The 17,330-nt window shown below is 36.9% G+C and overlaps 1 protein-coding gene across 1 annotated transcript in view; it reads left to right on the forward strand.

Moving 5' to 3' along the window:
- Nucleotides 1-617: 617 nt before the first annotated feature.
- NGR-A15 (neuropeptide receptor A15) overlaps nucleotides 618-17,330 on the forward strand; it is a 76,792-nt gene continuing 60,079 nt past the window's right edge. Inside the window, exons 1-2 of the mRNA XM_028319382.1 lie at nucleotides 618-820; nucleotides 12,376-12,602. Of these exons, the coding sequence (XP_028175183.1) occupies nucleotides 624-820; nucleotides 12,376-12,602 (424 nt within the window). The 5' untranslated portion in view covers nucleotides 618-623. The remainder of the gene's footprint in view (nucleotides 821-12,375; nucleotides 12,603-17,330) is intronic.

Here is a 17,330-nt window from a genome sequence, read left to right on the forward strand (position 1 = left end):
TTCATAAACATTACTATGAGGTCTCACAATGCGCGTGGACGCACAGGGTGACACACAAACCTCTATTCAACGCTGTGCGTTCGATTTTCTGCTTCACTCAAGTAAGCATTGTTTGTGAATACGAGTGTAAGAGTAGATCTTCGCCCTTGGGTATGAGATTATAGGAATGTCTGTTATCTGAAAAGGGAATAAATTCTCGACGAGTGTGAAAGGTCAGGAATTTACACGGAATAAATATTTATGGAACGGCCCTCCCTTTTATACTTACATATTTTATATCTGTTGGAAGAACATCACGCACTCAAATATTGTCTTTTATTCAACAAGACACTGGCTCTTGACAAAAGAAAATCTTATACACAAATGATTCCATATCATCGGACATACGAGTACATAACTTTATTAATTAGATTTTAACCTGTATGTGTACTTAATTAATGATTAAACTGTAGTGCAGTGCTGTTATATTGTGTACGAGTATTATTCCCAAAAGGACGTTTTTTTTAAGTTTTTTTATCCACAACGAGGAAGTTCTTAGCCTGGATCTCCCCTGATGATGATTATTAGGTAAAAGATTCTCTTACATCCTGTATTTAGTCTTTCTGTTGTTCCAGTTATGCAACATGGAGGACTACAACGAGACCCTGGAGATGATGCTGAACGCATCAGAGAACTACCAGTACCAGCCGTACTATCTGCGACCTGAGACGTACATTGTGCCCCTGATCTTCGCCCTGATCTTCATCATTGGGGTGGTGGGAAATGGCACCCTTGTGGCAGTCTTCGTACGGCATAAGGCGATGAGGAATGTGCCGAATACGTAAGTTTCACTTACAGTCATCATCGTCATTAGCCCATAGCAGTTTATTGTTGGACATGCCTTCCCAATACGAGCCATTTTACCCTGTCTTCAGCTTGTCGCATCTTTAGTGTCTACGATTTTTCGCTTGTCATCCTACCTTGTCCATTTACGGTCCTGATCATCATCATAACGCCTGCTGGAGTAATATTCTCAGTACGCATCGCGCAATTTTACCCTGTCTTTGTCTTATCGCATCCTCATTCTGCTGAGTTTTAGGAAGTTGTCTCCCTACCTAGCTGGAGGGCGTCCCTTCACTTGTCACTTACCTACAGTGCTTCTCTGTTCCATAAAAAGAGTCATTTTGATTTATCGAGGAAGCTATTACATAGTTCATGACACACCGTAGGATAATGTAATATTGTGTCTTTGAAATAAACATAGTTAGGTATTTGAACCAATCAACAATCAAAATATTTCATGTGATGATGACTGTGACGTTTTCCGCTTCACGACCTTTCTTTTTACCTTTTTTTTTACCAATATCAGCTAATGTAATGTAACGTGATTTATGTTAGCAAAATATCCACAGCTTTATGCTCGTATCTACCATTTCATTCGTATTGTGAGCCCATTCATGCTCGTCACTCGAAAAGTTTCTTTTCATTCTCCTAAATCCGCACGATTTCGGAGTCTCATAACAACTTCGCGATATCCAATAAGTGTCGTCGCAGAAATATCGTCATTGTAACACTCAGCGAACACACCATTGCATTCACTTTTATTTACCCAAGATGGAGGCGAAGGAATGTTGAGTTGTCACATCAGTTCTGTGATGGGGTGCAGGGTTTTATTAAGCGCCTGAAGGCTTTATGGGACAATAAAATAGCGTATTTTCTTCAGTTGAGCAAGAGCACCTACTTTCTTTTGAAATGTTTTACTGCACCAAGTACGAACTTTGTCTTGACAGTTGGACTAAACCGAACAGAAACGGTTTCCCAATATTGAATAAAACTGGAGAACTGGAGTGTATAAAATAAATATGTACGGTTTAATTAGGTATTTTATCGAACATTCCTCGCATTTGTTCGCTGAGGTTTAGCGCTCGACCCTGTACATGAATCCTAGTACATCTAAGCCTTTTCTGTCCAGCATTTTTGAAATGTACCGTCTCTCATGCCTATTTTGATTTCTATCCATCTTAGCCTTTGGGTTCTTCTTCGAATCCAAACATCCTCTGCAACCTTCCACCGACTTATACCCCATTTTGATGTATGTATTTTGATATTTAAATAGACTTTTAAATTCCCAATTCATTCCATTTCCAGTTCCAGCAAAAAGCCCCACAGTTCTGGGAACCGACCGGTTCTTTCTCAGTATCATTGATTCCCTCTCAGAGCTGGCGCGGGGCCAGACAAGTCCACTTGATTATAATGACTTTTGGCTGTAGGCGGAACACTGAACGACTGCAAAAATAGGCGTAGGTTTATAGGTTTGCAGGGTTAAGGTCGTGGACTTTCAACAAGTACTTCTTTTGTCGTTAGGTTGGACTTGGTACATTCGGACTAAACCGTAGAGAAATTAATGAATGTTTAATTTATAGGTCTAATACGCTTTACTCAGTCAGTGTTTGAGGTAAGGGAGTGGCACGGGACGTGCGTGATAGAGCACTATCTGTCGCCAACAGAAATATATCATTTGTGAACATTTCAGCGGTTCATGAGGTGCCTGGTGACAGACGGACAGTGGTGTCTTAGTGTAGATAGTTTCATCCACGAAGACGCGCCCCACCAATTTTTGGTCGAGGAAAGGGCAGGGTGCGGGGAATTTGATCTGAGCCATTCGAATCATTATTGTAGTGTGCACTCATGGATAATGTATGTATCGATAACACTCAAACTGAAACCGAATGGTGGGGCGCGTCTTCATGGATGAAACGATCTGTAATAGGGTCCCGTTTTTTACTTTGCGGCACGGAACTCTAACAATAGACGTAGGTTTTAGGTTTCCAGGGTTAAGGTCGTGAACTTTACCGATCTTTTAACGCCTCAATAGAACTTGGTTGGAGAAAGTTACTTACCATTGTTTCTAGTTACATTTGACTTGATTCTGCCCACAACTTTTGTCGGGTTTGAATCAGTCTTTGAAAGTTTCACTTCTCAGGAACTAACGGGCTCTCTAAATAAACTTTTGTAATGTCAAACAATGTAAATTTTTGTTAGCGTTGAAATAGTTTTGATATATTAATTTGATTTTTTAATTCAGTTATTTTTGGTCCCTTATTTACATAAAGTAACCCATACCTCAATCAATGTTCAGTTTTTTCAAAAATATAGATTCAACAACGATATAAAAAAAGGTGTAAAGTCAACAGAACTTTATACTACACTAGCGGCTGCCCGCAACTTCGTACGCGTGGATCCCGTTTTAGCCCCTTAGGGGTGGAGCTCAGATCATAGAAGGGAATAGATGTGAAACGGGGGCGTGGCGCGTGTCTCCGCGATATGCCCAGAAACGAACATCGCCCGCGACGCCAGGTTAGTCGCGATTCAGTCGTACTGAGGAAATGTTCTCCGATATTGTTGGATAATGCGCCGTAACGTGCAATAACATAAGTGAAACGAAGAACTACAGGAACAATGAAGTCATTTACCACATGTAAGTATTGCAAATCCATTGGTATTTTGCATATAAATAAAAAAAACTAAACATTTTTACGAACGAATTCAGTGCCGTGACATTTACTGCGATATCGAAATTAGTGGTGATAAAAATTCAAACACGTTGTACATTGACGATTTAGTTAGCAACCACTTTATGTCATGCGTAACTACTGCGCAATGTATTTTATTTCTTCCGATATCCACTGACGCGTGAAAATACACAGTACGGCCGCATGTGCCGGTCGTAACATAGTGCAGGGCTCGTGTTCTAATACGGTTTCCTATTATCGATAAATAGAAGTAAATTATTATTTTCTATTTTCTAATTTTGAATGAAAAAATCATGAGTTGCTTGCGATTTTTAAGTTTTTACAAAAACAATAACAATAGTAGAAGGGATTAGTAACTGTCAACTATGTAATTACTATAAGAGCTAGTTGAAAGCCTAATATAGGCATTATTTTTGATAAACATAGGCGGTACGAATTTCGCCATAATTAAAAAGTTAATGCGCGATAGTAGTTAATAATAATTACAGTGATCCTGTTATTATTATTAAAGTAAATAATAATATATTACCAATATTGTAAATACTGGTAAAAATCGCAAGTACCTACTTAACCCATGACTTTTCATACAAACTTTGTCAGTCTATAACTTCTATACTCCATCGATAACGACATTGAGCTTTGGTTGGGGTAAATTAATATAAGGTAACTTCATTTAGTCCCAATAATTGATTCTGAGTTTTTCGTCCATACAAAATGGAACTGACTCCTTTATGCAAAAATCGTTAAAGAACATAATAATAACGTATAATAATAAAAAGGTTTTCATACAAGCATTTTTTAAACCAATTTCGAGCCTTGCCCCCAGGATTTAAAGTATCGATATCTTATCGACTCCATTTTATCTTTCTTCTCTCTAATTGCTTTTTTCAAAGTGTGCGTCACGTCACGCGGCCATTGATTGGCTATAAGGCACGCCTTCTGGCCAATCACAGCACTTTTAAGCCGGTTGCACATGTTGTCGTAGACTCTCAGTCGCTTTGTTTTTACACAGTTGAATGTGTGTGTGGGAGCTGTGGTGGGGGAAATGTGGGGACACTGGTTCTCGTTGTAGTTACGCGCGACTTCATATCTATTCTCTTTCTATGATCTGAGGGGTGGAGTTTCGTAAAATCCTTTCTTAGCGGATGTCTGCGTCATAACATCTACCTGCACGCAAATTTCAGCCCGATCCGTCCCGTGGTTTGGGCTGTGCGTTGATAGATCACTATGTCAGTCAGTCAGACAGTCAGTCAGTCACCTTTGTGTTATATATATTTAGATAGATTTTCGTTGCAAGGTAGCACGTTTACTTTAATATAAAATGTCACAGTATAGACTGTACTATACAGTTTCAAGTACTCAGCTCATGTACATGAGCTCGTGTATCCTATCCACTTCAACTCAATTCCATTCTGGTCAAGAGACATTCTTCTAATGCAATTACTTTAGTGTTACAAAAAGCAAACTTTCTAGTTCTAGTTGAAATTCTATCTGGCTGAAAACTGGGCTAATGGTGCGGTAAATAGGTGTGAGACATGCATTATTTGCATCAAGCTAATCTGCGCGGTAACGTCGCTGCAGTACAAGTCAGAAAGGTCAACTTGGCTCGTATTTATTTCTAGTAGAATTGTCTTACTTTAGCAATATTGTTGGGAATTCTAAAAGTTATTAATTTTTAACAGAAAAAAGGAAAGTTATTTTTACATATTTTCACATCGATTCCTGTTGGGTAAACAAAGACTGGTTTTTAATCATAGGTCCTTTTCTAATTTTATACATTAGAAAGAGCTAAACGAATGTACACGGCTACTGTTTGACCAATTTGAACAGTTGGCGGTTGGAAGTCGATTTGTTTGCAAGTTATTTCATACATGACGTCATAGTCGTAGTCATAAATATTTATTTCATCATATTGGTATAATTGGATCTTAAATAATAATACAGTCCCGAAACAGGGCATTGCAACATTGTAGGTCATACAAGTTCATAGAGTTCAGATATCGAGATTTAATTTTGCAGTTGAGGATTACACTCGGTTCTGTTACTAATATTGTGAGGTTTCTGATCCAGCTTAATTGGAAAGGAATTAATCCAGTATAGAGGTTTCTATTTGAAAATTCTCTAAAATTTTTATTCAGTAGGTAAGTACCTATCTCTGTATTCCTTATTGTATATTCGTACAAAATTTTAACTATTTCAGCATCAAATCTCAACTAATATTATAAATGCGAAAGTAACTCTGTCTGTCTGTCTGTCTGTCTGTCTGTCTGTCTGTCTGTCTGTCTGTCTGTCTGTTACGCTTTCCCGCTTAAACCTCGCAACCGATTTTGATGAAATTTGGCATAGAGATAGTTTGAGTCCCGGGAAAGAACATAGGATAGTTTTTATCCCGGTTTTTGAAACAGGGACGCGCGCGATAAAGTTTTTCTGTGACAGACAAAATTCCACGCGGGCGAAGCCGCGGGCGGAAAGCTAGTTGTACAATAAAAATAAACAAAGAATGGAAATGAAATTGGAATCGTCAATTTTGCCGTGTTTTTCCTGTCCCAATTAGAATAAGACAAAATTAAATAATGATGTCAACCGGAAAAAATATTTCCTCAATTGATTTGAAACCATATACCTATTAAAGACAAAGAAAATCAGGTCATTTGGAACAATTTTATGTTTTGATAAATGAGGTGATTACAATGTATTTCTATTTATAAACAACTTGCGGCCGCCCGCGACTTCGTACGCGTGGATCCCTTTTTACCCCCTTAGGGGTGGAGTTTCGTAAAAGTTATATTTATTTAGATTTGCAGTTGATAGAGATATAATGCTTTTATCTAAAGTTGGTCTAATCCTAGATAAAGGAAAGTTTCCAGACTTAAGCTCGCTTGTTAAAGTATATTATTATTCACCTAGAAACACAAACAGTTAAAGTTTTATTATCCGTTAATTCTTAATCCAACAATTCAGTTATAGACATGCAATACGAGTATCACTATTAAGTGATTTTATTTATTTATTTATTTGGTCGTTACATCTTTGATTTAAATAGTGTCTTAATCATAAATCCTCTTGAGGTTTGTCCAGACACTATTGTTCTCTATCTATACAAACAAAATAAACGTTTTAGTATAAGCATTCACAACTTTAAGAAAATTATAGGCATACAAAACATTATTTTAGCGAGTGCGCACTACGATGACGAAAGACTCGACGTTCGATCGTGAGGTATTTGTTACTTATTATTTTACACAAAACCTAATGGAATACTTAATATTAGACGTCCACCACATCACCCGTTGACCTTCCAATATGCCTAGCACTCCGATCCAATCCCATCCTATTAACACGTAAGAGTCATTGGGATCAGCTATGAGCATTTGCCACGAGTCTCTCCAATGAATCAATATACGAATAAAATGTAGGTATTCTTTATTGTGCAAAACTACCTTGAATTTTCATGTAACTCGACCTGAAAATAAGTTAATCAACATCAGCTTTATTCAACACTAGCTTTCCGCCCGCGGCTTCGCCCGCGTGGAATTTTTCGGTTTTTTATAATATAATCTGTGACATTCAGCAATAATGTGGTGGTGGAAAGAATTTTTTATATAACCTGTGACATTCAGCAATAATGTGGTGGTGAAAAGAATTTTGAAAATCGGTTCAGTAGATCCCGAGATTACCCCTCACAATTTAACAAATATACAAACACACAAACTTTACCTCTTTATAATATTAGTATAGATTATTTATCTTAATTGATATTTATTTGTACATTTATAAAATTATCGAAGTGATGAATGCTCGAGATAAGTACGAGTAATTTTAGTGCTGATATTCCGATATTACATTTTCTAAATGAAAATGGATGGGCGTGCGTGTGATATTGAAATAAATTACTTTTTGAGTATATTTGGGTACAATAGTAGCAACTTTAAATACAAGCTTTTGTTTGTATTATGTAAGTTATATTAAAGTTGGAGCAATTAATGGCTCTCTAGGTACAGTTGAGTTCATAAATATGTATATTGGCAGTGTCCAATGTTTGTCCAATTTGTCGGCCGTTTGGTGTATTGGTTCAGAACGGACTACAATGCCGAGAGGTCCCAGGTTCGATTCCCGGCCGGGCAGAAATTGAAATGATTAATTTTAATTTCTGTGACGGGTCTGGGTGTTACTATGTATATAATATGTACCTATGTATTTAAAAATAAAAGTATATGAGTAGTACATCCGTTAAGCTAGCACCCATAACACAAGCATATCAATTGCTTACTTTAGGGCTAGATGGCGCTGTGTGAGATTGTCCAAAGATATTTATTTATTTATAATGTGTCAAAATATTGAAGCGCACTCAATACTGTGCTACCGCAACATGTTAACGAACAGTTAATTACATTTTAATGTTTGGAGTTTGTATTGAAAATATACGTTGAAACTAACAATATTTTGAAACATTGGCACTACCAATATTTATGAACTCCACTGTACCTATAGATTTTAATTATTGGGGTTGAAACTATTATTTGTATTTTTGGCATAATACGACTAACGCCCGTTTTCACAAACATTACTATGAGGTCTCACAGTACGCGCGGACGCACAGGGTGACATACGAACCAATCACATAGCTCTATTCAACGCTGTGCGTTTGATTTACTGCTTCACTTAAGCAAGCATCGTTTGTGAATACGAGCGTAGTTAGTTAGTTTTGCGGGGCAATCGAATACCGCGCTTAGCCTCATGATTGGGCCATTGTGTGCGATTTGTGGTTTATCTTCCTACTGCAACCACCCCAGATTCCCCCAGAAGGTGAGCAGCCCGTCTAGGCTGCTACAGGCCTCCTGTAGCGACGATGGTGATCGAAGAAATTGAGCCCGTTGTTCTTCCACGCTACTGCACTCCATGAGCACATGCTGCGGTGTTTCCTCTGCCTCCATGCACCCCCTGCACAGTGGGCTGTCTGTAACACCTATGTTGTATAGGTGCTTGTTTAGCATGCAGTGTCCGGTTATGACACTGAGGACACGAGCGTAAATCTATGGCAGATTTTACAGCGCCCTTAACAGCTACTTTCAAGAACTAACATCTTCATAGATTTGACGCACTCGCTAGCAAGCACACCCAACGTGAACTCATGGTAAGCACACTGAATCCCATCTCTGGAAAATGATTTTCGGGCAATGTAGTCAAGAGCTAGTTATTACTCAAAGAGCTAGTTATTGCTGAAATCATGGGCACAGAGCTAACCACATAATTTACCGCTCCGTTCGCAAAGCCTTTGAGTACAAAGACTACCTTGGATGCACTTCCGAATTCAGTTGGTTACTCCGCAACGAAATATCTGTTTATTGGCACTAACTGTCTCTGTCTCTCTTGTAAGATTCTGAGGAGTGTAAGAGAGACCGATAGAGTTAGACCGGGATTGTATTATAGAGTTGCCACTCAAACCCAAATGCAAATCACGATAGGCAGCCTTGGCCAAAAGTCATTACGTTCTAACAGTAATGTCCCTATAAAGCGATTGTGTAGATAATTCTCGTACCTAAGCCAACTAACTATAGGTAGGTACATTGGATTTAATATAGTTATTAGCGCATCACAATAGAACGCGTCGGTGAACTACAACTAATAACCCACGAGCCGGAAGACGTAGCGTGGGCAGGCCTCCCACTAGGTGGACCGACGATCTGGTGAGGGTCGCGGGAGGTGCCTGGATGCGAGCGGCGCAGGACCGGTTTTTGTGGAGATCCTTGGGGGAGGTCTTTATCCAGCAGTGGACGTCTTTCGGCTGAAACGAACGGACGAACCCTTTTTTATCGGTGGAAAAATATCATAGAATCCTCCAATTACTTAACAAAACATACAAGTAATTCAATCAAAACTACTGAAATATTCGTAATAAACAAAAAATATGGGTTAAAATATTTCATACCGCTTCATGCGAGAGGGTATTTACGGTAGCTGTCGCTTTAAGGCATACGTATAATGTGGTTGAAGGGGTAGGCATCCTAAACAAAATCATCTGTGACCATGCGGTCTGTGGGATCACAAACAGTTCGTTTGTACAAAAAGATTACAGCCCGATGTCACGTTTGATACGGGTTTGTCCTGTTTAAGTTTATTATTATAGGATTTTGCTAAAGCTAAAGGCTTTGGACTAACCATAGCTAGATGTAAATCAGCCAATTCTTGTGACATAAATGAATTAGTACAAGTTTATGTCAAGTGTTTTTTTTATTTTTTTTATTTGGTGCACAAAACAGGGATACATCCATAATTTACAAATAATGCGTTTAAAGCATAAGTGTACGAGTATAACCATACAGTATAACTTCTTGCAGCTCCAATAACAATCGCACACAACATACAAATCGAGTTAACAATATACATAATACATTAATTATAAATAGAGAAAGAATTATTTAATGTTTTCAATGAAATAGCTAGAGGTTCTCGAACGTTTCCTCTACTTTTAAGAAGAAACAAATGTTTGAATATCGGCAAATCCGTATTAAACAAATTTAACAGATTTGAGAACTAACTAAACAAAGTGACAGATGCTTATAACGACTTTGGTTAAACGGTACTGCATAAAAAACATACAGAAGAACTGAGAAACTACTCCTCCTTTTATTGAAATTCGAGGACTTGTGCTGAATTTTAGTAAACTGCATCAAAATTATTAGAATTATTAGTAGGTAAAGTTAGCAAAATATTGACAATAGTGACTGAGTTTCTTGCGCTGCTTCTTTTCAGCACTGGCCCATATTACTGTTCCGAAGCATTGGTAGGGCTAGGACGTGTAAATGACGTAGTGCTCATAAAACTTTTGAATTTAAAAATAACAGAGAGATGGCTGATATATTCAGGCTGTGTCACTAAAGTCGGAAACTTGAGTCAGGTACATCACAAAGGCATTAGCTTTATAGTAGAAGTAGGTAAGACTGATAGTAGGTTGAGCGATAAACCGGCTTGTCCCTTATAAGGGACTAATAGTTCTGATAGTGCCTTATGTAAAATAAAAACGATAGCTTTTAACAATAGAAATAAAAATGTATTGTAATATGATTTTGAAGAAAGAAGAAAAAGGTTTCTGAACATCACAAAGGTTATTTACAGTACTATTCCCACCTCTCATTTTCACCGCTGCAACTCTTGTGTAGCCAGGATCTACAGCTTGACCGCCAATAAAAACCCAACTAGAAGGTGAGGTTTGTCCCATGGGAAAGTTAAAGGGTACGGCTAGTGGTTTATGGGACTATTCCCACCTCTTATTTTCAGTGGTACAACTCCTGTGCAAGATCTGCGGTTTGACCGCAAAACCCAACCATTGAAAGTTACTTAGGCCAGCTGCTGGGCTAGGTTGGATGCCGTGATAAAATCTTATCGTTGATTTTAGACGACAAATGTATGGGCTTATCGTGAAAAATCGATAAAATGTCGCGATAAAAGTCTGTCGTGATATTGACATAATTACCAATATTTAATATCATTTGGCATTATTTGTCAAATAATTACGTTAGTTTATTAACGTGTCCTTTAATACCAATGGAGTTTATGCGTTTGTCGTATTAGTCCTAAATTGACTTTAGTGTAAATAACCATTTGTAAGTGGCGTTAAATTCTCTCAGCCCCCATTAATCTTCATCCTCCACTTTTTGTTTATTGCTTTTCTAATAAAGTAGGCATAGTTTATTGTTTACTTAATCATCATTGATCTTAATACGTAAGTTATTCGTGAAGGTAACTTTATAGAATGAAACGTAAACACATTTTTTTATTTTCATTATTAGTAAAACCACAGGTAATACATACACATACATGATACATGATACAGCTTATATTGTAACACAGTTAGCATATAAAATAAGTATTACATAGGTAAGCCTAGAAGTTTTATTAAAAGGTTCCAAAAGTTTAATTTGGATTATTCCATTAAGTTTATTCAATTACAATAATATATTTTTTTTGTGAGAGCTGAAAAATATCTAATATACGAGTAAAACCAATGAATTTATTTACGAAAGATTACCGTTTTACAAGAATGTAATTTTATTTATAAGTATTATTGATATCAATGAGTATTTTGGGCGTTATGTATGGCGTTATTTTCTATATCAATAGATCTCCTTTCCTTTGTCTTTTTTTTAACTTTGGGGAAAAAAGACAGATTGGGTTATTCTCTTCGAAATAATTTTTCATAGTATTACTTTCACCAGAAGTCCCAATGCATTTCTTGTTCGCCAAACGTGTGCAGTGGAGTGCAGCAAAACTTGGCAAACTGAACTGTTTTGCGAGAAACAATGTCGTCTTCCACTTGGCTTAATACTGCATGCGAAGCGGGAAATTTGGGATAATGCAAGGCAAATTTTGGCACAAGATTAATGGGAGAATAACAATGCTTCAGAATTTCATTTAAACTTTCTACACAGTAAGATCTTTTTGGAAATAATTGTTATTATTTTGTTTAATTTCAACAAAGCTTACTGTTTCTCAATTAGTTAAGTACATGGCCAATTCAGTAGCTTTATTAGCTTCTAGATGCCTATACTGCTAAACATAGATCATCATCATCATTTCAGTCATAGGGCGTCCATTGCTGAACAAACATAGGCCTCCCTCAATGATTTCTAGATTGGCCGGTTGGTATATTATTATTGGCCTATATCCAGTGCCTTTCTGCTACCTTTATGAGGTCGTCTGTTCACCATTGTGTATTTTATCCAATTCTCATTCAATTACATGATCAATTCTGCTGAATCGGTAAGCTTCTAAGCTGCTCCTTATAAATGTCTACTGCTGGACATAGGCTAAGTATATGCCATCAAGATAAATTTGTCACTAATAACAAATTCCTTGTCCTCAGATACATCCTCTCCCTGGCTCTAGCAGATCTCCTGGTCATCATCACGTGCGTGCCCTTCACTTCCATCGTCTACACCGTGGAATCCTGGCCATGGGGTGACACCGTCTGCCGTGTCTCTGAAGCAGCCAAAGACGTCAGCATCGGAGTGTCGGTGTTCACGCTGACAGCACTATCTGCTGACAGATACTTCGCCATCGTAGACCCATTGAGGAAGCTGCATGCTACTGGTAAGTCTTTATTCTTTAAACGCTTTTATTAAGTCTCATTAACGTCTCGAACTAAGCTAAACTGCTTGTGTTACGGATGTGATCACCACAATTTATAGTCCAGCGGTGACGGAGTTCGATCCAACTACCAACCCTCGGCAAGTCCAGAATCTGTAGTACGGCAACGATACCTTTGGGCTGTCGGGCTATTTATTGTTGCCTCAAATCTATTTCATCGCGCTATTTAGTTTTTATTGTAGGAACACGACTATTCCCAATTTCCTAGAGAAAAATGTAGAATTTGGCCTACTTCTCCCTACCCTGGCTAGAAGGGTTGAGAAGGCCCGATGTTCACATATTTCTCCCTCTCTTAGTCGACTCTTCTGATATCCTCCGGAAGAGTAGGGGTGGTCCTAATTTGCACACAAGTGTTTCTAGACTGTGATATATTTTTACATTAACCTTGCCTTGCAGAACTAGGTAATACAGTAAGTAGGTATGTATCTTGAAAATAATCAAATTCAATGGTACTATTTTAGTATATGTCCTTGAGAAATCCTAAAAAAAAATAACAAGTAAACAACCAAAGCTCAAAGGTTTCTTTCGTACGTTTGAAATATTTTTTATTGTTTGCGTAAGAATGAGGCTAAGATTTCGTAGTATTTCCTAATTGAAATAAACGATGCCGCAATGTTAATTATTAACAAGCCTACCTAATTAAACTTTGTAATTAGAGTCATTAAGTTGTTACCTTCGCAGAAATGTAAAACTCTTTTGTTTTATTACGAACATAATATTTTAGTTTGGCCATGTTTTTATTTGATGATTATTTCGGTCTGGTAAGTTATTGTAAGTTTTATTACATGTCTGATGTCATCAAAACTTATAATGTACATTTTTGTGAATGGAATATCAAGATTAAGTTAGTATTTTCTTTACGGTACGACAGGGTAGGACAACAACAATAATACAACACTGTGGAAACTTATGTAGATAGAACAAGTAAAATTTTGTACCAAGATTGTATGTGTGATGATGAAGACTTTCTAAATGACCAGGTAAAAAGAAAATTAAAAGAAAATGAAGCACAAATATACTGGTCATCACAAAAATCGTTCCCCTACGTTTTACAGGAAAACTCGTTTCTACTGACACAATCATGATGCCCCAACAATATTGGTGTTTTATGAAAGCCCAATAAATATCCTTAAAGAAAAACACATTTAATTTCTTAATAAACTATTAACATATACAATACATTTATTGTTATTTACTTGAAAAAATACCTCACTTTGGGCTCACCTCTGGGATCAATTAGACCAATTTTTATGGTTATAAAACCAAATAAGCAATGATCTCACGTGTCCTCTTTAATAGATGGATAGCGATTAATCCCAACTTAACAGTTTTATAGCCATAAAAGTTGGCTCAAGCGTAACTACCTATTTTTTGAAGAAGTGACTCTGGATTCTTCTACAGACACATTTTTGGGGTAAAAACCTTTCCTTTAATGAAATGAAGTTTAGAGCTAGGCTTTTAAATGGTGCCAATATTGGTGGGAAGTGGGGATGCATACGTTTGAAAGTGTTTGTCGCGGGAGGGACGATTTTTGTGATGACCAGTGTATTTCAATACCCAACCGTTTTAAGGGTTCCGTCGGGAATTTATCAATACCGTTTTATTTCATCGATAAATGGCAAAGAGTACTTAAATGTTATTTTTATTTTATCAACATGAAATGGGTTTTAACAGGTGTAGAGTAAAATTGTTTCAGGATTTACCAAATATCCTAAAAGCACTGAAAATGTTGATGTATATTTTAGGGTTAAACTAAAAGCTTTTAAATTGGGATAGTGAAAAATGTAGACTAATACAAAGGGTAATGAATTATGATGAATTATTAAGTAAATACTTCATAAACTAAAGGGACTATTCAAGGTACTATTTTTAATTTCATTATGAAACTTTGGTATACATATATTAAACGAAAACTTTAGTACTTGTAGATACTTGTTGAAACAGTAGGTTCTATTCCGGAAGGAGGTTGTGTTATTAATGAGCACTAGGCTTTAATTCCTAGAGTTCTTAATGGAATTTGAACTAAATTTAAACTGTATTACGTCTGTACACAACTTAAATTTAATATAAGTTGTTAATTTCACGAAACTTGGCACTAGTTTCCAAAGTTTCTCAAAATAATTAACTAATAACAACAGTCACCTGTCTCAAGATGTCAACGGAATTCTGAACTTAACTACTTAGAACACAATCTATATACAGTGTGTCCGGTCATGTAGTGATCAAACTTTATGGGCCAAATCTAGGGACAATTTTATCGATAAAAATACTTCAAATTTGGGGCTTGACCCATTTATCGCAAAATTACAAGGATTTAAGTTTTTAATTTTTAGTTTTCACCTTTTCCTTCAAAAACAAGTGAAAGCGTGGGTAGCTTAACATTAATAAGCAAATATTTTATATCACGCGATAGCCAATAAAATTATCTATTAGCAAAAGTAGAAAACAGATACAAGTTTCATACATTTTAAGGGAGTAAGAATGGATTTAATTAGAAAAAAACATGACTTTTTTCACTTCTTTTTCAGTTATTTTCCAACACAAGAAAAACCAGGTCGTTAAGGTATGTTTTATTTGCATTGTATTATTAGTATTTGAGCTATTCTACAAAACGAATGTAAATTTATTAGTCTACGTCAATTAGTTTCGACGTAATTGTTGAACAAAGATACCCCTTCNATCCGTGCAAGACAAGGACAAAACATATTGCTATCTCACGCTCTAGAATGTTCGAAGCGAGAGGTCCGATATTTCTGTCTCGTTTCTTCTCTATTTTTTCCTGAACATTCTAGATTTTCCAGAAAAGTGTGAAAGAGAAGCTATTTTGTGGAAGTGAGAGATCAGACAATGCAAGAAAGAGGCCTACCGAGTGAGTAAGCGAGAGAGCCTGATGGTTTTCGCTACGGTATTGCCTTTTTGGCGAAAATTTCAAGTTCATTTTCTTAATTACGAAACAGATTAATTAGTTAATTTGAACTAATTGACATGATGTTGCTAACATTAATTCTGACTCTCTTTGACGTCGCTAACAGTTGCTAACATTAATTCTGACTCTCTTTGACGTCGCTAACAGCGATAGTNGCCCGGACACACTGTATATAAAAGAAAGTCGTGTTAGTTACTCCACTTATAACTCAAGAACGGCTGAACCGATTTAGCTGAAAATTGTCAGGGAGGTAGTTTAGAGCCAGGAGAAGGACATAGGATACTTTTTATCCCGTTCGAAATTAAAAAAAAGTCTGCTTATTTATTGCCATTAAGGCGGAACAAAGTTCGCCGGGTCAGCTAGTAAGTAATAATAATATAATCACTGCTTATAAGTAAAGTACCTACACAGTAACATAACAAGTAATATACAACTGCGAGTCAAATCGTAAGTTTTAAAGACATTTTCTTTTAAAATAGAGAAACATTTTTATATCATTTGTAACATTATGTAACTTATATAAAAATGTCGCGTTGAGACCCGTGTTTCTATATTTTAGTTAAAATCTTATATTCTTTATTAATATCCTGAAAAATGATGGAAATCTGTACTGGAATTGCTTTTTAGGGTTCCGTAGTCCTGACCCTTATAGTTTCGTCATGTCCGTCTGTCCGTCCGAGGTTTTAATATTATTTATCTAAACTATTGTTTATCTCTCTCATTACCCTATTCTCCTTCATATCTCATATTTTACAACTTATGATTAAAAAAATATATACAGGGAATGCAGTTCTCTTTTCAAAAATAAAGAAACATTTTCTTTGAGTATTTTCTATCTACAGTATTAAGAGTACTTTCCCTCCAGGAGGCATCACAAAATTCCACCCTGTATTTAAAAAATGCAATCCTCTAAAGCGTTACTAATGCTACTTTGAGTAGAATTACCAATTCTTCGACCCACACAAATACTACGAATAATTGGTCGATAACTTAGCGTTTCCCGGTAGACCGATTGTGCGATGCATTGTGCCAGCAACCATTAATCTTTCCGGTAATAATTTTCCTACGAAAATAATTTATCTGCGAATATCAATTTGTATGGAAAAGGCTCGGGTGAAACGCGGAGAATTATGGAGTGAGCGAACTGAAATCTCGGCTCCTTTGGCAAAATCATGATCTTTTTCTATTGTCATATTATTTTACTAGCGGCCGCCCACGACTTCGTACGCGTGGATCCCGTTTTACCCCCTTACGGGTGGAGTTTCGTAAAATCCTTTCTTACCGGATGCCTACGTCATAAGATTCCAAATTTCATCCCGATCCGTCGAGTGGTTTGTTGGGCTGTGCGTTGATAGATTTTCTATCTTGGGACTTCACTTTTTAAGAACAGCAAGGCAGGCAGGCATTGCAGGCAATCACACCTAACCTAAAGTTAAGTGAGAAGCAGTCTACGGTAGTATATACCTGCCCAGTAAGTACCTATGCATTCTTGCCTTGAGGCCCGGTTGAAGAGACCTCGGGGAGAGACGAGAGACAACTGGCAGCGAATTCCAGTCCTTGGCTGTTTGCATTTTTATATTTAAAAGTTGCTTCTTTTTAACCGACTTCAAAAAAGAAGGAGGTTCTTTGTTCGATTGTATGTATTTTTTTTGTATATGTTCACCGATTACTCCGTCAGTTCTGGACCGATTTTGCATTTTTTTTTTGTTCGATGGGGTAAACCTCTGAGGTAGTCCCATTGTCAC

This window comes from Ostrinia furnacalis, unplaced genomic scaffold, assembly GCF_004193835.3.
Source record: "Ostrinia furnacalis isolate ACB-3 unplaced genomic scaffold, ASM419383v2 OfSCF7173, whole genome shotgun sequence".
Taxonomy (NCBI): domain Eukaryota; kingdom Metazoa; phylum Arthropoda; class Insecta; order Lepidoptera; family Crambidae; genus Ostrinia; species Ostrinia furnacalis.